The sequence below is a fragment of the Podarcis filfolensis genome (genome assembly GCF_964270895.1).
Source record: "Podarcis filfolensis genome assembly, chromosome: 10".
NCBI lineage: Eukaryota > Metazoa > Chordata > Lepidosauria > Squamata > Lacertidae > Podarcis > Podarcis filfolensis.
Window position 1 is genome coordinate 8887623 of NC_139612.1, and position 20932 is coordinate 8908554.

Genomic DNA, 20932 nt, shown 5'->3' on the forward strand with positions numbered 1-20932 from the left:
TATATATGAGAGCTTGCTCAGGTTGATGGATGGAGAATGCAGAGAGGGAACTCTGGAGAGGAATGAACTGGTGAGTTTGGAATCCTTGTATTTAATTGCTATTACAATGTTGTTTTGTTACAGAGGAATTCCTGGGAAGAAATGTGGCACGATAATAATGACAGCAGAGGAGCTTAACTGTTGCCGGGTAAGTTAATATTTGGGGTTTTTTTTTTGCCAAAGTATATTGTTTGTCTCCTAGTTAGCATACAGTACAATTCAAAGTATTGGTGCTGACCTTTCAAGCCATAAATGGCCTCAGTCCAGTCCAGTATACCTGAAGGAGTGTCTCCACTCCCTCATCTCACACTGAGATCTAGCACCGAGGGCCTTCTGGTGGTTCCCTCAATGCGAGAAGTGCAGCTGCAAGGAACCAGGCAGAGGGTCTTCTTGGTAGGGGCATTCACCCTCTGGAACGCCCTCCCATCAGATGCCAAGGAGATAAGTAACTATACAAGCTTTAGAAGACATCTGATGGCAACCCTGCATAGGGAAGTTTTAAAATGTTTAATTATGTTTTTGTATGTTGGAACCTGCCCAGAGTGACTAGGGCAACCCAGTCAGATGGGCAGATTACCGTTGTTGTTGTTGTTAAGGTACAGTTGTTGTTGTTGTTGTTGTTGTTGTTGTTGTTGTTGTTGTTGTTGTTGTTGTTGTTAGGGTACAGTTGTTGTTGTATTAAATCCATGTGTATATTGCTAGACTGAGAGCCAGTGTGGTGTAGTGGTTAAGAGCGGTAGTCTCATACAGTGGTGCCTCGCAAGACGAAAAGAATCCGTTCCGCGAGTCTCTTCGTCTTGCGGTTTTTTCGTCTTGCGAAGCAAGCCCATTAGCGGCTTAGCGGATTAGCGCTATTAGCGGCTTAGCGGGCTTAGCGGATCAGCTGATAAGCGGCTTAGCGGCTTAGCGGATCAGCTGTTAAGCGGCTTAGTGGATTAGCTGATAAGCGGCTTAGCGGCTTGGGAAAAAGGGGGAGGGGAAAGCAAAAAAAACCCCGCAGGAACTCGCAAGACATTTTCGTCTTGCGAAGCAAGCCCATAGGAAATTCGTTTTGCGAAGCACCTCCAAAACGGAAAACCCTTTCGTCTAGCGGGTTTTCCGTCTTGCGAGGCATTCGTCTTGCGGGGCGCCACTGTAATCTGGGGGACTGGGTTCGCTTTCCCGCTCCTCCACATGCAGCTGCTGGGTGACCTTGGGCTAGTCACGCTTCTTTGAAGTCTCTCAGCCCCACTCACCTCACAGAGTGTTTGTTGTGGGGGAGGAAGGGAAAGGAGAATGTTAGCCGCTTTGAGACTCCTGAAGGGGAGTGAAAGGCGGGATATCAAATCCAAACTCTTCTTCTTCTTCTTAATACAGTGGTACCTTGGGTTACAGACGCTTCAGGTTAGAGACTCCGCTATCCCAGAAATAGTACCTCAGGTTAAGAACTTTGCTTCAGGATGAGAACAGAAATCGTGCTCTGGCAGCACAGCAGCAGGGGAGGCCCCATTAGCTAAAGTGGTATTTCAGGTTAAGAACAGTTTCAGGTTAAGAATGGACCTCCAGAACGAATTAAGTTCTTAACCTGAGGTACCACTGTAATCAGACTTTGAAGAGTAGACGTCTTGGCATTTGCTATAGAAGTAGAGCTAATCTTATGCTGCTTTAAATAATTAAATCTATTTAGGAACAACAAAGGACACTGCCTTATACCAGGTCAGACCATATATCTCAGTAATAGTGTCAAACCTCGGTTGTCAAACGTAATCCGTTCCGTAAGACCGTTTACCTTCTGAAATGTTCGACAACCGAGGCTTGGCTTCTGATTGGCTGCAAGAGCTTCTTGCACTCAAGCAGAAGCCGCGTTGGACGTTCCGGTTCCGAAAAGCTTTCAAAAACTGGAGCATTTACTTCTGGGTTTTCGGCGTTCGGGGACCGAAACATGCAAAAATGGAGCCATTCGAGAACTGAGGTTTGACTGTATTGACACTGATTGGCAGTGGCTGTCCAGGGTTTCAGACAGGAGTCTTTGCCAGCCCTACATGAAGATACCACAGATTGAACCTGGGTTATTTTGCATGCAGAACATGTCCTATCTATCACTGAGCTGCAGCTCCTCCTCAAGGAATATTTCGTGTTGATGCATAGTCACAGTTTTTATTAGTCTTAAAATTTAACAGGACTGCAATTTATCATTGTTAAACCAAGTATGTATGCATGGATGCTGGAGCTAAATGCAAGGCTCATTGTAATAAAATGGCTACCACATGTAGATAGGTCAAAATCTACATGCTTTTCTTCACGAGTAGCTGCTTTCCTTGTGGATTATTCAGGACCATTTGTTTTGCCTCCGCAATGTTGTAACAGTGTGAAGAAAACAACATGGTAGTCACATACCAAGTTCCTGGTCCTGAATGGATTGTCATACAGAATCAGCAGCCAGTGGATGCAGTTCAAATAGCCTTCAATGTATTAAATTTGTGTCTGAGGTACACCAGAGAGGATATGAGCTCACATAAGCAAAATACCTCCCTATACATAAAAACATGTCAGAAAAGGGTTGCTTTATTAATTCTTTTGTTCCCTTTCTATTTATTTCAGCAATTTATATGCCATTTAAAGCTGTGGTTTCTAAGTGGTATTTTTTCTGTTGCTACAGTTTTGTGGCATTGTATGCTATTGTATTTACAGTTGTACCTCAGGTTACATATGCTTCAGGTTGCATACACTTCAGGTTGCAGACTTCGCAAACCCAGAAATAGTGCTTCAGGTTAAGAACTTTGCTTCAGGATGAGAACAGAAATCGGGCTCCGGCGGCACGACAGCAGCAGGAGACCCCATTAGCTAAAGTGGTGCTTCAGGTTAAGTACAGTTTCAGGTTAAGAACGGACCTCCGGAACAAATTAAGTACTTAACCCGAGGTACCACTGTATTTTATATATTTTTTAAATTAACTATTATTGGAGGTTGTCAAAGAGCAGAATGAAGAACAAATAAAGAATATCTCCTGTTGTAGAACTAATATGAATTCTAACATGATATTTGGGTAATTGTAGTGGGAGAAGGAACAAGAAATCCTTGCTATCTCTTAATTTGTAATTGAAATTTTGTTACAGTATAGCTTCAGAAATTGTGAATAATTTGATTAAAATATGATGTGTGTGACACAAATAATGACTCAAAATTCATGACTATGTTCCCATCTTGGTAGCAAATGAAAAGAAAACCAAAAATTACTTTGTAGTGCCTCTTTTTTTGGTTAGTAAAATGAAAGCAATGTAAACTTGACGCCTAATACTTATGCAGTTTTTAATCAGTGTAAATAGTATGCTTGGTATAAATTATATACTTAATTTGTATTACACTCTTCCATTATTAGGATGCTGTACTGATGCAGTTTTGTGCTAACAAATTGGACAAGAAAGATTTCTTTGGGAAATCTGATCCCTTCCTGGTATTTTTTCGTAGCAATGAAGATGGCAGGTAGATACTCTTATTTTCTTCTATTAAACATGAAGTGTTGTAAGTTCTAGGGGGTGACCAGGGGATTTTGTGTGTAGTGTATTAAAAGTTTCTCTTTCACAGTGCACTTGTCTTATTTTTTCTAGACTTACAAAACCTCTTGTTTCAAAATACAACTCACAATTACACTGATGAGGAGAGAATGTGTATTTCCTCCATATGGCTGCTTCAATAGCTTTTTAAACAAACCAACAATATTTCATATTTATGCAATTTTTCAAATGTGGTCTTGCTCAAAAAAATATAAATCACTAACAGATGCTTATAATGAATAACAGTGATTTGGGTATCTAGGTTTCTTAGATAAGTCTAGGTTTCTTAACTTTTCAACTAAAAAAAATCCTGAACTGAGGAAAAAAAACAGCTGGAGTGGTTAAAAACAATATTTACAGTTTCAGCAGTCTTGTATCTTTAGAGTGCTGTTGATTAGAAATTGAAACATTCCAATGCTCTAGGGAACTCTTTGCGCAAGCACCTCTGTGCATTAAATATGCCTAAATTGCCTATTTTAGTGGGTTGGTACTGGAACAATGAGTAAGATACTGGTTTCATGCAAGAGCAATCAACATATTGAAAAGGGTAAACTAGTAATCATTATATACTTGGACTTCCAAAATACTTTTGGCATAAGATGGTGAGCCAGTAATTGTTTATGGAAAAGGAGACAGAGTTACAGAGTTCTCATGACAGAGAAAAGTAGGCAGTGCTTCCCATATCTGGAATGGTTCTGGTGCTATTTAATTTTTTTATTAATGATTCAGAATCTTGGGTTTGCAATAAGGCAGATTAGTTTGAAGACGACATGTTTCAACATGCTAACAACACTATGTTCTGGAAGATTTTTGGTTACTTACTCATTTATAGCAGGGGTGACTAACCTTTGGCTCTCTAGATGTTGGACAACAATTCCCATCAGCCACAACATTTGGGGGGACAAATGTTAGCCACCCCTGACTTGCAGCCATGGACAAATCACTTTTCTCTCTGCCTTGATAGTATCCAAGTATATATACTGTTGCTATACATCAGATGGGGGTGAGATGGAGAAAACTGTAAAAGAACCTATTGAAAGTTGCTTGTGGCAACACTGATTTGTGACGGCATGTGCATCTTCATTTGCATCAGTTCTCTGGTTGGGTATGATCTCATCTGGGCACAAGGCAGGAGAGAAAAGACCTGGTGTGTGCATCTTCATCTCCACTTGGGAATCTGCAATGATGAAAAACGAGACCAATCATATTTGCATCCCTCATGATTTACTATTGGCATCCATTTTGTCTGGAGTCATCATAGTAAGCCATAAGCCATGGTTTTCTGTGAAGGAGCAGCACACAAGTGCATGCTGCTGAATTGCTCCCCTTTTGTTCCTCCCTTGTAGAGCCAGAAGCAACAAATAGCAAGTCTTGGCTTAGTTGCAACGTGTGAACCAACACTCAGGGTTTGTTTCTGACCAAACTGTAATGTTAAACCAAGGTTTCTTCTTTGCTTACTGATCCTGGCAATTTGTTCAGGAGAAGCAAATTGTGAGTGTGGTTCACCTGCTGCTTGTTCACAGAATGGAGCCATTGTAAAGAGGAAGACCCAGTGAGCTGTAACAAGGCTTATTCAAGATCACTTAACCCGAAGTAGTTAGATACTAATACCCTTTAATCATCGTGTCGTGCTCATAATCACCGTGGTTTTTCCATAGTTTCATACATGCTTATACGGATGATATGGGATTCTACTCTGGGTTAGTGATTGTGAGCACAGAACCAGAAATGGTGAGTTTTTGGTACCAGATCTAGGTGTTTGGGTCGGGTCACCAGTTGCCATTGGCTGGAGCATATTTTCACTATTTAGAACAGGCTTCTCCTGTGGCTCTGCCCTTTGATTTCCAGCAGGGTGAGGGAAGAGGAAACCTGGGAACTTCAGTCCTCACAGACCATTGTTCATGGGAGTAGACAAGGCACCAGACATACCCTGAAATCCTTAACAGGCAGGTCTCTGAACATTGCAGAATGAGAAAGCAACAGACATACAAACCTTGGGGGCAGAGAGCATCATGTTAACCATTCCTGGTCTAGAAGCTTCTTACTGTTGTCGACAATTAAAATATTGATATTCTCTGTGTTTAGAAATATACCAGTATGAGAGAAGGTCAGTAAACAGCACCATAGCTGTTGCATCCTGGTGCAAAGGAGATCACTTGTCTTGAGGCTTTTGTTCTGTCTTCAGAGAGGTAGAAAAAAAATTCAGGCACCTCCTCCCTGCTTTAATCCTAAACGGCAACATCTAATAATCAAGAACTCTTGGTACAAAACATTATAAGGGAAGGAGTCTGAATATTTTCTTCCTCACATATGAAGTGGTACGACAGCCTGATCAAAGCCCCCTCCTCTGCTTGCCAGAGTTCCTCCTCCACTTCCTGCTGCTACCCATCATGTGGGCTCCATAAAAAGAAAAAGAAGTGTGGTATAGCTATATGTGTAGATTAATTTGAAAGCTCTTCTCATTACTAAAAATGAAATAGTGCTCATTTTTTTTAAAAAAAAAGTTCACATAAATTACAGTGTATTCCCACTTGGTGGATTTGTTTTCAAAACTATCAAGTGGACTATAAATACCTTTAGATAAGTATTAAAATAAGAAAAGCTTGTTTGTGTTTCAGCTTTACAATCTGCCACAAGACAGAAGTGATAAAGAATACATTAAATCCAGTGTGGCAGGCATTCAAGATATCTGTCAGAGCACTTTGCAATGGAGATTTTGACAGGTAAGAGTTAAACCTTTTGTCTTAAGTAAAGTTTTCAAAGATTGGAGGTTCCTCAATTTAGTTTAATCGTTTTAGAAGGCATAATATCAGTTCAAAACTTTAAGTAAATGTTAACATCACCATCATTCATTTAGTTAAGTGTTCATATCTAAGAGGTACATGGGGTACTATAGTATTTTCAGTATACTAATAGGTACCACTCCCCACAGATGATTGACAAGCAGATAAAAAGCAAACTCTCTGGAAACATGGAGCCACTGTTGCTAGTGCACTAAGAAACTAGTTACTGCTCTTTGTCACTGCAAAGCAAATACTGATGATACTGCTTTTCTCAAGAAAAATTCTTTTTGTTAAAGGTTCCTGGAGGTGTCCTCTTACTCAGAATTTATGGGATAAAAACCAGCCTACAAAGCAACTAACAGAATGTGCTGGTGCTTCCTTCCTTCTTTTTCATAAGTAGCAGTCATCACATGAACATCTAGTGAAACAGAAATGGATGGAAAGGTATCTTCCCCATCTTGGTTACTTCATTCAGTTGTTTTTATAAGTCAGATCCCTGAGGTGCTTACAGACATTGCTGAGGCCATCTCTGCCTCAGCTGATGCACCTCATCTTCTGTCTTTTTCATCTTATGGGCCACATAAGAAACTGAGTGGAAGGCAGACGTTTTATAGCAGTCCTATAAGGTTATATCATAACCCAGGCAAATCAAGGCATTCAGAACTAAGCAAACTAAGGAGAATCCGCAGTGGCATTTCTCAGAATGAGTTTCATGCTTGAGTTCTAGAAAACCTAATAGCATTCACCGTCTTTCCTTCATTTTCAAAGGAAAGCCCTCCCCCTTTCAAATTAGCGGGAGATTAGTCATACCAAACTTCAGAACTTTAATGATATAAATTGCCTCTAAGAAATAAATATTTACAAGACAACTTAAATACTTTGGAAAAGAACCTTGCTTAATTATCTGACCTCAATATTTGCTTGACGTAACTGTTGAAAGGATTGCACCTTTAGTATTCCAAAACCTTCCAATGAGGCCAATCTGTTTGAAGGCAATTTCCTTCCCAGCTCTGAATATGGCAACCATTAAAGAACCACAGCAAAGCTAGTAAACACATAACCTAGAAGAAGAAATGGTAATATAAAACAAGCCCCAAAGCATGAATATCAAGTCCCAGGAGGCAAGCGGGAGTGACACCTGTTCCACTCTGAAGCCCTGCCCCCATGGACTGGCCTGATTGGCCAGAATTCAAAATTGGGACTGGTGGGAACTCCCGCACGGAGATTTCCCAACTGCTGGCTGCCCACCCCAGGACTCGGTAAGCTGCCATTGTAAACCTAGTTTGTGCCTAAAAACCCCTGAGCTAACTGATGACAAATGTTTATGAGTCCACATGATGCTTTGCTACTTAAGAAATTTATATATACAAGTTAATACCCTAATTTGACTTGGAACTGAGCAGAAAGTCAAAACAGTGTCTAAAATAATTGATTTCTGTGGTTGACAAGGAATTCGGTGAATCTTCAGGAAAAGCACCTTTCCCAATAAGACCATCACAGGACTAGAATAGGTTGCAACTTCTGCTGAAGAGACCTGCAAAGCTGTCCTGGAATCTTCATACAGCATTATTAGCATTTTAAGAGGGATGTGATTTTTATTAACAATTCCCATCTGTAATGCAGAAGCATACACAGCAGGGAATGCCATATTTTCCATCCTTTGTTTGGCTGTTGGTATATTCTACCCTTTCATGTGATTGACTGGAGATTTTGCTGTGGCAAGGAATTTGCTCCTGGGGAAAAAAAGTATTTCTCTGAGAGTAGATCCAAGAATCCACATGTTTCCTATTACATTTTTCTTGTACTGTGCTCTTTAAGAATACCTTTCTCCTAGTTATTAGGTACACTAGCAGCAGTACTTATATCTTATTGCTACATCTGCCTGTCAATCGCCCATGGAATGAGAAGTTGTTAGTTTGGATAACTGGACCTACCCTCATAGAAATGTATAGCTAGGGAAAAATCTAAATATGCTGCACTTGCTGTGACAACTTGATTTAGTACTTATTTGTTCTCGAATACAGCCTCCTTAAAGTGCCATTTTCTTACAATTGCAATATGACAAATATTTGTACCTCTCTAATCTAGATCTTAATACAGTCTGTCCCAACTGTTCTAGACTTATGATGGTTTGGTTCCATGTCCTTCAGATATCTCTGTACCACAAAATTCCTTGAGATGTCCTGAGATACAGGGTGATTCCATGAAATAGAAAAAGCTGTTACTGTCAGAAGAAAATGCATAAGACAGTAATTCAGTAATAGCCAAGAGTCATTTACCATTGACATGAATAGGTATTAACTATTTCAGAGCAAAACTGTAATGCTTAGGAACATAAGTTGCCTTTTACAAAGTCATTCCACTGGTTTATCTACCTTAGTACTGTCTGCTCTGACTGGCAGTGCACACCCACTAACAGGACGTGGGTGGCGCTGTGGTCTAAACCACTGAGCCTCTTGGGCTTGCTGATCGGAAGGTCGGCAGTTCGAATCTGCACGATGGGATGTGCTCCCGTTGCTCTGTCCCAGCTCCTGCCAACCTAGTAGTTCAAAAGCACATCAGTGCAAGTAGATAAATAGGTACCACTGCAGCGGGAAGGTAAACAGTGTTTCTGTTCGTTCTGGCACTTGTCAAGGTGTCCCATTGTGTCAGAAGCAGTTTAGTCATGCTGGCCACATGACCTGGAAAGCTATCTGTGGACAAAGGCCAACTTCCTTGACCTGAAAGCGAGATGAGTGCTGCAACCCCATAGTCGTGTTTGACTTGACTCAACCTTCCAGGGGTTATTTACCTACTTACCTTTTGCTCTCCAGAGATGCCAGCTAGAATTGTTTCCCAGTCCCACCTCAGGATACTGTGGATTCAATTTGTGAATTTGGGCTTACAAAACATTTGCTCCATCATGGAGTTATGGCCAGTTGAATTTGCAGTGAAAGTTGTTCCAAATCCATGGTGTTTATTCTCATTTCCTTGTTTAATGTTTATATATTCAGTAATTATCCTGATCTGTATTATCTTGTTAACTGTGGAGGAGCAAGGCTTCACCATTGTGGCACCAGCACTACAGAACTCCCTTTTCCAGGAATATGATATGTTATTCACCTTGCACACTTTTCACAATAAAACCTACCCATGCATTGCTGGGACCTGTTGAGTATAGCAGTTAATTTTTAAATGAATTTTTATTATTGAGGCTTTTAGATGTTATGGTGTGTTGCCTTGAGACCTATCTGTTAGAAATGCAGCCGGAAATGCTTACAAATAAATTATATTCTCCTTTGTTTTAATCACTTTTTTTTTTTTACCAAAAAAGCGTAATCGTGATTATCAATTTAATAATTAGATGTGGAAATGAAAAATACAAGTAGTAAAGTACATTACTCATTTATTTCTGTTGACAAGTTTTTTAGCATATGTGTATAGCTTTTTCTGTGTTTTATTTGTTTCTCTTCAGAACAATTAAGATTGAAGTATACGACTGGGATAGAGATGGAAGGTAATTTTTTTATTGCTCAGCATTAATTGTTCAAAAGGAATTGAATGGCGTACATACTCATAGACTATTTGGGCAGCTTTTGGAGTTTTATACCAGTTATTCCTGTGATTAAAAGCATTAATGTAGGAATGTGTATGCTTGCAGGAAATAACATGAGTCTACTGAGCCACTCCCTTATTGATTGTACGCATGGTTATTTTGCAATCTGATGTAAACCAAACCCCTTCATTATGCATTTTGACACGGGAGAGGGTTTTTAAAATGCTTTTAACTCCACTTTGTGAAAAAATAACAATGCACATTTTGTGGGGAAATGGTATGTAATCATGTAGATAATGAACCAGATAAGACATATTTCCTAATGCTTGGGTTTGGTTGATAACAGGAGCTTATTAGTGAATTTCATGGAGCAATGAAAAACCTTCAAATATAAAACAGAGTGCCAAATTGTGGGGCGTTAGACAAATTCCTAAAATGCCTCTTGTACTGGGAAGTGTTAGCTAGCATTTTGTTCACACCTTGACCTACAATAATACAGCTTATCCGCTAATCTGAATTTTTGTTTGTTTTTGTTTCCTAGTCATGACTTCATTGGAGAATTCACAACAAGTTATAGGGAGCTATCTAGAGGACAGTCGCAGTTTAATGTCTATGAGGTAACAGTAGATTTTTTTATATCCTCAAGTACAGGTAATAAACATCATGAATTGTCTGTGTGCCCTTTTTGTAATATGGGCCAGCACTATAAAGTTTAACTACCTATCTTTTAGTAATAGAAAGCAGAAAATCTGGACAAAAGCCATAAGTCCAAGTGTGCGTACACATTTTCTAGAAATGCAGTCAATATATTTGTGGGTTCATTTTATAAAGATAAAGACCATTTTATTATATAACTTGAGTTTTCAACATAGTTATTGAACCTGTATACGTTGTGCAAAGGATAGCTCCCTTGGTAGAGGATGAAACTCTTAATCTCAGGGACATGGGTTCGAACCCCACATTCATTTCTGTTGTTTTTTTTATTATTATTTCCACTGCTTTCTGTTCAGTAGCTCAGGTATGAAAGTCAGCCTAGTTGAAAGGAATTGGGGAAGAGATGCTCTTTCCACCCCTGTCACCTCTGTACTTCCCACTTCCAAAGGGAGAAAAAGGAAGGGACATTAGTAGTAAGTTAAAAGTGAAATATCTGGCCAATAGGAATGAATGTCTAAGGGTTGAGAGAGACTGAATTATATGACTATGGGGTTTCAAACATGAGGTGTAGCTAAGGAGAGAGGATGGAGGTGTAAAATAGATGTAATTGGTATCAGAGGAACTCTGACCTCTGAAAAGTGTATTTTTAAAATTAAGAAAAGAGCAAAGTGCAATGATGTAAAAATAAGTAAATTTTCAATAGGTGGCAGGCCATCACATGGGTGTTTATTTGCTACCTTTCATCAAGGCAGGAAACGTTTAGAGTTGAGTTTGGCTCCTTCCTGCCCTCATTTGGTCTGTTTTTCTGTGTCATCCAGGGTGGACCTATTCAGCTCAGCTTAGCTTAGCTTTCTGTATTCTGTGGACCTTGCTTTGTAAGTTGTGTGAGTCAATGCAAAAAAGAAGAGATGATAAATGATAATGTTTATAGGCAAAAATTGAAAGATTGCAGAGTGAAAAATAGATTCAAGAAGATACAGATGGGATAAAGGAAGATCAACAAAAATTATATTACAGTAATCAAGCCCCAATGAAATAAAAGAATAAGCAAGCATTTTAGCAGTATCATTAGAGATAAAAGAACATATTTTAAAAGTGTTAACCAGTTGATGACATGATACTGAACGTGCCTAGATCTGCAACCGAACTAGATAAGTGTCTGTTTTAAAAAATCACATCCAGTTTCTGGTGTGTGAAGGAGGAGATAGAAACTCTACTAAGAGTTAAAGGAACCAAATAAGAAGCTGAAGGAAGAAACTTAAGAAAATCAATCTCCCAAGAAATTCAACTGAAGAAAGTGAGAAATCATCCAAAAAGAACTAAAGGAAGACATGCAGTGAGATGAGTAATTGAAGATGAGATAGAATCTGGAACTGAAAAATATAACTCTAAATCACTAACTTGAAAATGAAAATAGCAAAAGAATGCAGAGAGGTTGAGAGAGCATCAGAATAAGGGTTTCAGTTTAGAAAGAGTACATACAGTAAATGGATAGAAGACATGAAGCAGAAAAAGACGTGTCAAGAGCAGTTAGAGTGATAAGGAAGTAAAATGAAATATCAGAATTTAGGAAACCAAGTTTATACAAATATTGCAAAATAATAGTATGGTATCAAAAGTAAAGGAAAGATATGATCACAAGCAAACTGGAAATTTGTGACGTTTTTCAGATGGTAAAGGAAAATCATTAATAGAAATTAAAGCAAGGATAGGAATCAGATTGGTTAAAATCCAAAAAGCACATTAGAAGATATGAATTCTAAACAGTATGCAAGTACAGCCAGCTTCAAGAGTTTAGAAACAAAGGGCAGCAGTTATGGTAGATAGAGAAGGATGTCTCAACAAGAGACATAACCACAGATGACTTCCTCAAAAAGAAAAACTCCAGACATCAAAGAGAATATAAAAACATGCAGTGAGAAGAGCAATATAGGGGAGCCATACTAAACGTAGTGCCCCCCAACTCCTGTTACCCCTGACCATTGATCATGCTGGTCAGTGCTGATGGGCATTGTATTCCAAAACATCTGGGGACAACACCAACTTAGGATAGGAGGTGTCCAGGGTAGGGAATCTTCTGGGGGGATCACACCTGATGGGCTTTACAGTGATTCATAGCTGCCAGCAAAGAAGCAGCAGATGGGGTTCAAGATCTCTTGGGAATGTGAATTTAAGGAACAGTAATCCAAGGAAGCTATTCAACTCTTAAAATTTTAAGCAATGGCAAGAGTAGCACAGAACAGATGGCTGTATTTCATTTTCTATCTGCCCTCCCAGCCACCAGACTGGAAGACAACTCTGCAGAACTTATCTATCCCCTGATATCAAAGCTGACATAAATCCAAACTGAACTCCCTTTATACTTTGCCTCTCTGCAAGCCTCACTCATTTCTTCCTGCATGCCCCTAGACGGGAACAAGGTTTCCTTTGAATGTTTCTTTCCCTGCCACCCGTAAGATTGATTCCAGTGACAAGAACTGGTGGAACGCTGTATTTTTTATTCAATCCAGTGAAGGGCTTTTTAGCTCAGCTAGTGGAATGACTGCCTCTGTTACAAGTCAGTGAGGAAGATGGGGGTGATGGAAAACAGGGAGCATTCCTTATAAAATCTTTTAGTGTCAGTTTGCCCTGATGTACACATTAATGTGAGCAGCAGCAAAATGCACCTCAGGGGTCCTTGCCAGGGTCATACACATCTCCCTGTCAAATGGGTTGTGCTGGGTTAGGGAGGTGTTTGAAATGTACATGTAGGGAAGATGGAGTTCATTCATTCATTCATTCAGCCTTTATTGGCATAATGAAGGTGGAGTTTAGAAGCAGGGAGCGTGGCAGAGTTAAAAAAAATGTGAGTCTTAAAAATATAAAGAGATCTGTGTTGACAAGCAGAAAAGTTAACGTGCCTGCATTTTCTTTTCTAGGTTATAAACCCAAAGAAAAGGGCAAAAAAGAAAAAATATGTTAATTCAGGAACAGTTAAGTAAATCATTTCTTCATTATTGTTTTTCTATCCTTCCCAGCACATACTGAAGTGAGATATATCTAAGTAAGCATTATCTGGGCAAGAAGTTCTCTAAATAAGACAGGTGTTGTATTATGAGAAGAACTTGCTTTTTTTGTTATCAAACTATAGATGAGCTGGTTCATTTTCTATCGAAAATGCACCTTCCCTGGGAATTAAATAGCCAGTGTTAAAGTTCACAGGTGAGTGCTTGAAGCTCCTGGACTGAATAGTGTTGGTTTAACTGAAGCTGATTGTGTCTTCCTGAACACTTTAGAAGTGAAGTGTAAATGGCTGTTACTTTGTTGAAACAAGGAGAGATTGTTTTTCCTGGCTCCTGACTAGGAGCAAGAAGGTCATGGCATCTTTTGCTTTGTTCACAGAGCAATAGGTATAGCCAAAGAATTCTTAATTTGGCTTTGGTAATAAATTTGACCAGACAGTGACGCTTTAGAAAAGTAATTCATGGAATGATCCAGCCAGTCTCTGAATGCATAGATACATGTGCACAGCTCAGTGTATATATGAATAGTTTGGCTCTTATAAGAGGGTTGGTAAGGGAGGTGAATTGGTGGAAGGGAATCTGCCAAGTGGAGCAGCTTGTATATAAAGAGGCTGGAAGAGAAGTTATGGTGGAGACTCATAGATATTGTGAGTGCTGGGGTGAGAGAAGTGTGTGGAGTGGGGTTGGGGTTGCCAATACATGTCATTTCCACACAAAACCATCTTTGCTTCAGTATATTGGAAAAGTTTTAAAATAATTCTAAAATACAGTACAGAAACTTCTATATTTGTGGCTGTTTTGAAGGTTGATGTTTATTACTTGTTCTGTGTTACTTGCTCTCAGGTAACGTTACTTTCCTTCCTAGTGGAAACCGAAGTTTCATTTCTTGATTATATTAAAGGCGGGTAAGTGATTCATTTATAATACTGGTATCACAAAGGTTTTAAATTTCTTTATTTACAATTATTTGTATCCCACCTTTCATCGCAAATTCCAAATTCATTACAAACCATTCCAAGGCAGCTTACAAGTGCCGTTAAGTTACATATTTTTAAAACATAGTAAATAATATTATTCTACTATTATTGCCCTTCTCACAGGCATTTGATGGTAGATCACGCTATGCAGGGGAAGGGGAAAGTCCGGCAAGAGCAGAACCGCCCTCTCCTATGAATTGATATTTTTGAGCTTGCCTTCGGTTGAAAGGTTTTTGCCTTTCAGGCAATAGCACATGACTCTTAGGTGTTTCAATGGAGCAGTTTGTCACAGCTTGGGTAGAAACGTCACTGGGTAGAATAAAAAATAATGGGGACCCTAATAATAATAATAATAAAATAAATGTTATTTATATCCCGCCCTCCCCAGCCGAAGCCGGGCTCAGGGCGGCTAACAACAATAAAATAGTGCAACATTCTAAAAACATTTCATTATAAAAATTAATTAAAATCAAATTGATGGCAACCATTAAGCTAAAGTTCGGTGAAGATTGCCAAAGGAGGGAGTCAGGCTGCGCCCTGACCAAAGGCCTGGTGGAACAGCTCTGTCTTGCAGGCCCCGCGAAAAGATGTCAAGTCCCGCAGGGCCCTAGTCTCTTGTGACTTGTAATGAGTCTTGAGAAGCCGCACCAGTTCTCAGTGGGCAAAGCGTGGCGCCACTCCTCTCAGGTTACCAGCCAGATTCCAGTCACATGGTCTGCAGCGTATCCACCCCCATTATTCAGCCCGGACATTGAGGTCCATTGCCGAGGGCCTTCTGGCTGTTCCCTCACTGCAAGAAGCACAAGTTGCAGGAAACCAGGCAGAGGGCCTTTTCGGTAATGGCACCCGCCCTGTGGAACGCCCTCCCACCAGATGTCAAAGAGAAAAACAACTACCAGACTTTTAGAAGACATCTGAAGGCAGCACTGTTTAGGGAAGCCTTTAATGTTTGATGCATTGCCGTATTTTAATACTTTCTTGGAAGCCGCTCAGAGTGGCTGGGGAAGCCCAGATGGGCACGGTATAAATAAATTATTATTATTATTATTATTATTATTATTATTATTATTATTATTATTAATCTAGTCAGCTGCCATGGCATTCCCCAGCAGGCATACTGGGGGTGGTATTTCAAGCTTCACGTTGGAAGTCTTCTGGGTTTACAGATCCTGATCTAATTCCATACCAACCCTTCATACCTTCCTGTAGCCAATAAAGAGTTGTCCCCTGTTTTCACCCACACGGGTGTCTTGAGTTTTATATACCCCCGACACACTTTGCCTGGAAGGAGGGGGAAGCCTTCACAATTCACCTACCACGCAAATGGCAGCCATGCAGGTGGCAGCATCTGATCAGGATTGATGCCATGGTACACGAGAAGGGGGGACCCCCCCCCCGGTAGCATAGTACCAACAAAAGTTGCCCCCAGAGCTTCTATTTGCTGTGGGTGGAAAGCTGCTGGTGGAACAAAATAGTCTTCTTAATCAGGAGTGGGGCAGAAGGACATAGTGCATTTGGTGGCCCCCACACCTGCGATTTAACAACAAGAAGAAAACCAGACAAGAAAAATAACACATTTCACATAATATCTAGGTTGATCCTTAGCTTTTGCTAATAAAGGTATTACCTAGGGTAGGGTTGCGATATTTTGAAGAGAAAAAGAAAAAGGACACATTTGCTGACTTCTACTTTTAACTATGGATTGCTATGACGACTCTTATTTTACATACCCATGAAAAAGAGGACACGTCCTGGAGAAAGAGGACATATGGCAACCTTAAAGAGGCTTTGGGATTCCCCCCCCCCCCATTATATACCTGTCTGCAATTTTGGTATATGTTGAATGGAGGTGATATTTATTTGTGAATTCATACTAAGTCAACTTTCCTAAGCCTAAGAACAAATAAAGGATACCTTATATACTCAAGTATAAGTCTACTTTTTCAGTGCATTTTTTATGCTTATACTCGGCTTATACTCAAGTGAGGGTCCTTTCCGGCTGCTCCTTCCTCCTCCTCCGCCTTTGCCACTGTCATTGTCGGAGGAGGAGGAACGAGCAGCCCGAAAGCAGCCCTTTGGGGCTTCTTGTTCTTCCTCCGCCGCTGCTGCCACCACCAGGTTTGTGGTGTGGTGAACCGGCTTATACTTAAGTCAGTAAGTTTTCCCAGTTTTTTGTGCTAAAATTAGGTGCCTCGGCTTATATTTGGGTCGGCTTATACTCGAGTATATACAGTAATTCCTTTAAAAAAAAATTGCGCTGTCACTTCTTAATTGTGGCCTGCTACTTTAAATTTATATGTACCCTTGAAATTGTGAGAAGCTCAAGATATTTAAGCATATTGCATTAGAGAAGTTACTCTTTTAAATTAGCAATTTAATAGTAAATACTGAATACTGTACTGCAGTCCCATACATGTCTGCTATGAGGGAGGCTTGCAAGGTGGCGACAAAGGAGACAAAGGCCTTTTTCAGTTGTGGCTCCCTATATTTGGAATGATCTCCCCAATGAGGTCTGCATAGTGCCATCATTAACATGTTTTTGGCACCTGGTAAAAACATTTATCTTTGCCCAGGCATTTGATGGAATGTGATTATTTGCTGCCAAAGTTCTTTATTGCTATTTTATTGAGTCTGTTCTATGGTTTTAATTGTAATGTTCTCCTAGCCTAGCCTCGGTTTTGTTATGCTTTATGTTTAAAAAATTGATGAATCGCTTCGAGTATTTATAAAGCAAGCAATTAAGAATTTAAAATAATACTAATACTTGTAAGACAGCGCTGTTGTGTTTACTGGAGCTTATTCCTAGGTATGCATGTATACAATTACAAAGTAATGTTATAGTATAACCTTTTTGATGCTCTTTGGCAGTTCTGTGTATCGTTAACATGCACATTTGTCTAAGTGACATTTTATTGGTTTTTCTTGATTTATTACTCCTCATGTAGCAACTTACATCTTCAGATTTTTTCACATTTGTCTGTTTACTTCATTTCACAGGACTCAAATAAATTTCACTGTGGCTATTGATTTCACAGCTTCGAATGGTAAGTATTGGTTTGTTTATATTAAACTGAGTATCCGCACAGTATTTGTGAACTGTTTTGGCATTGTGTTTTTCATTTTACTTGTCCTATTGTGGGGGGACTCTAGTGAGAATACGTTTTGAAGATTTGGATCCAAATATTTATGTGGAAGAAAAAGACCCTTGCTTTTATGTGTCGCCCCCCCCCCCCACTTTTGTGTTCTCCTCTATATTTCATCCCCCTCCCATATCTACTACAATACTGCTCAGAGGGTCTCCCAGGAGGTGCAGAAGACTGCAGCTGGAGCAGGGGGCAAATAAGTAACCTTCTGTGGGCATAACTCTTCTCACAAAAATTAGGATTTAAGCCAGGAACCCACCCATTACACCCTAGCGAGGGAAAATGGCTTTCTTTAGGCTGTCTATTGTTGTAAGAAATATTGTGTATATCTGTAAACCACGGTCACAATCTGTAGAACAAAATACCAAACTGAGCATTCTAGCTTTTTAAAAAATAGCCGTCCATGCAACTTTTGGAAATCCAGAGCTGTTGTTAATGCAGTTTTGAAGGACTATTGCTTCAAAAAAAAGTCACACAAAGCATGCACAGTTTCTTCAGCATGCCAGAAACTATGGAATTTGCCTCATTATACACCTAAATACTGCAAATAAAAAAGGATATTTAGAGCAAACACTTAAATCCAAATTCATCATGGGAAACACACTGTATTTCATACCTGAATTAATACTTAAGACAGAGCTAGTGTGGAATCTCATATATTGATACTGTAAGGCATACTGCTCAACACGTTCACAAACCCCTCTCAACAATGTGCTTTGTTTCAACAGGTAACCCTGCACACCCAACCTCGCTTCATTATATGAACCCATACCAGCTGAATGCTTATGGCATGGCGCTGAGGGCAGTAGGGGAAATAATTCAAGACTACGATAGTGACAAAATGTTTCCAGCTCTAGGTTTTGGTGCAAAATTGCCGCCAGACGGAAGAGTGTCTCATGAGTTTGCCTTGGTAAGGAATGGTTCTATCGTTTTTAAATTTTATATATTTAAAAATTCCTCTTTGCCTGTGTTTCATGGTTCTTCATATATATATTTGTGGATCCATTTGTGCTCAGATACATTCATTTTTAAGAGTATTGTAGAAAATATTGGCCTTTTTTCTGCTATATATGTTTGCATTATAATCATGAGATGTACCAGAGGTTGTGTCAGTCTCCTGCTATTGGGTAAGAGGTATACACAGCATTCCTATAAGCAAGAATTAATACTTTGCCCCTGTGTTTTTCCTTATAGAATGGAAACCCGCAAAATCCTTACTGCAGTGGAATAGATGGTGTAATGGAAGCATACTACATGAGTCTAAAATCTGTACAGCTTTATGGACCAACAAACTTTGCTCCTGTTATTAATCATGTAGCAAGGTAATGGTTACATTAATTATTCTGGGGAAATTCAGCACAGTGACTTTATGCTGAGTTGATGTCAGTCACCAAAAACAAAAAGGGGGGAAATATATTAGCTGTTTGAGGGATGCGGGTGGCGCTGTGGGTTGAACAACTGTGCCATTTGGGTTTGCCGATCAAAAGGTCGGCGGTTCAAATCCTTGTGACAGGGCCAGCTCCCATTACTCCGGTCCCAGGTCTTGCCAACACAGCAGTTCAAAAGCACACAGTGCAAGTAGATAAATAGGTACTGCTCTGGCAGGAAGGTAAACAGCGTTTCCATGCGCTTCTCTGGTTTTGCCAGAAGCAGCTTAGTCATGCTGACCACATGACCCGGAAAAACTGTCTGTGGAAGCGGACAAACGCTGGCTCCCTCTGCCTGTAAAGCAAGATGAGCACCGCAACCCCAGAGTCGTTCACGACTGGACTTAATTGTCAGGGGTCCCTTTACCTTTACCTTTATATTAGCTGTTTAACATCTTCCTAATCTCTCTAGCAAGTGGGTTGGTCCAAGGAGATGTTGGGACAGCCCCATGGTTTTCATGGCAGCTGTGAAGTCCTGGGCAACCCCAGATTTAGTGGCCTCAATGAGAGGCCAACAGCTCTGCAGGTTCTCAAGACTATATCCCAGACCACCTCAGGCAGGGGGCAAGTGGTAAAGCAACAGAATCCCTAATCTGTCTTGAGTGCCTCGTGCAAAGCCACAAACACTCTAGATTGCCACTCAAGCAGACAGGATACCCGGAGAGAGAGATCAAGTTCCTATAAAGTAACACCTCTTCCCTGACCCTCAAGACCTGCTCACCCACCCAAGTCTCAGTAATACAAACCAGATCAGACTCCACATCCCCATCGACAATCAAATCATGGTTAAGGGAAAACTCTCTTAAAGTAGACCTGGCATTAAGTAAGTTCCTCTGAGTAAAGAAAGGGCTAGTACACAGCATAACCACCAGTTGCCTGTGTCCCATTCCCACCTCATCTGGCTTGCCCATCCTCTCTCAGCATACCTTCCCCTTCCCCCAGACCTCTGCAGTTGTGGGATTGCCAACTCTTCCCAACTGACATTGTCCTGAAAGGTTAAGGGACCCCTGACCATTAGGTCCAATCATGACCGACTCTGGGGTTGCGTCGCTCATCTCGCTTTATTGGCCGAGGAAGCCAGCATACAGCTTCCGGGTCATGTGGCCAGCATGAGCATGACTAAGCCGCTTCTGGCGAACCAGAGCAGCACACGGAAACGGCGTTTACCTTCCCGCAGGAGCGGTGCCTATTTATCTACTTGCACTTTGACGTGCTTTCGACCTGCTAGGTTGGCAGGAGCAGGGACCAAGCAACAGGAGCTCACCCTGTCACGGGGATTTGAACCCCCGACCTTCTGATCGGCAAGTCCTAGGCTCTGTGGTTTAACCCACAGCACCACCCGTGTCCCCACATTGTCCTAGACACATGATAAAAGACAAAACAGAAGCAGAGAAGCAACAAAACAAACCTTAGGTTGATTAAACTAGATACAACTTAGCAAGATCTTCTACATCACTGAATCTACCCCAGTCATTAGATGTTAGGGAGGTGGCTGTTGCACTTCTGCCCCCTCCAAAGGGTCAGCTCTCCTTTGGTGTCTCTCCCCACCCCCACTCCCCTGGGATGGTGCTGCCCATTTCAGCTCAGGAAAAGATACAGCCACTCCCTCAGAAGTCAAGCCCAGGCCCAGGACTCTTAGCCAAGAAGGGGCAGGAAAGTCTCTCTTTGCTGGCCAGTGGTCGAAAAGGCCAGCTTTCTTGGGAGCAGAGAGTGCAGACAGTTGTGGAACAGTACTAGGAAAGCTTACCTTCTGCAATGATGGTCTGCTGCTGCCGCCCCCCCCCCAAATACCAGACTTCCAGCTTGGTGATTATTGCTTATGGTAAAAGGTAAAGGGAC

General features: G+C 40.7%; 1 protein-coding gene across 9 annotated transcripts in view; it reads left to right on the plus strand.

Annotated features, from left to right (window-relative positions):
• CPNE8 (copine 8) overlaps window positions 1-20932 on the plus strand; it is a 56619-nt gene that overhangs the window by 27562 nt on the left and 8125 nt on the right. For 7 of the 9 annotated variants that reach the window (XR_014539394.1, XM_083575205.1, XM_083575206.1 and 4 more), the window contains 10 exons: window positions 124-187; window positions 3398-3501; window positions 6191-6295; window positions 9810-9851; window positions 10432-10507; window positions 13463-13516; window positions 14390-14451; window positions 17521-17567; window positions 18395-18576; window positions 18861-18988. Coding sequence is in view for 8 of the 9 variants with exons in the window: in XM_083575205.1 (XP_083431331.1) it covers window positions 124-187; window positions 3398-3501; window positions 6191-6295; window positions 9810-9851; window positions 10432-10507; window positions 13463-13516; window positions 14390-14451; window positions 17521-17567; window positions 18395-18576; window positions 18861-18988 (864 nt within the window). In the remaining variant the exon portion in view is untranslated. Of the gene's footprint in view, window positions 1-123; window positions 188-3397; window positions 3502-6190; window positions 6296-6674; window positions 6800-9809; window positions 9852-10431; window positions 10508-13462; window positions 13517-14389; window positions 14452-17520; window positions 17568-18394; window positions 18577-18860; window positions 18989-20932 lie in introns of those variants that run through there. The other 2 variants (XM_083575211.1, XM_083575212.1) reach the window with 2 other exon arrangements.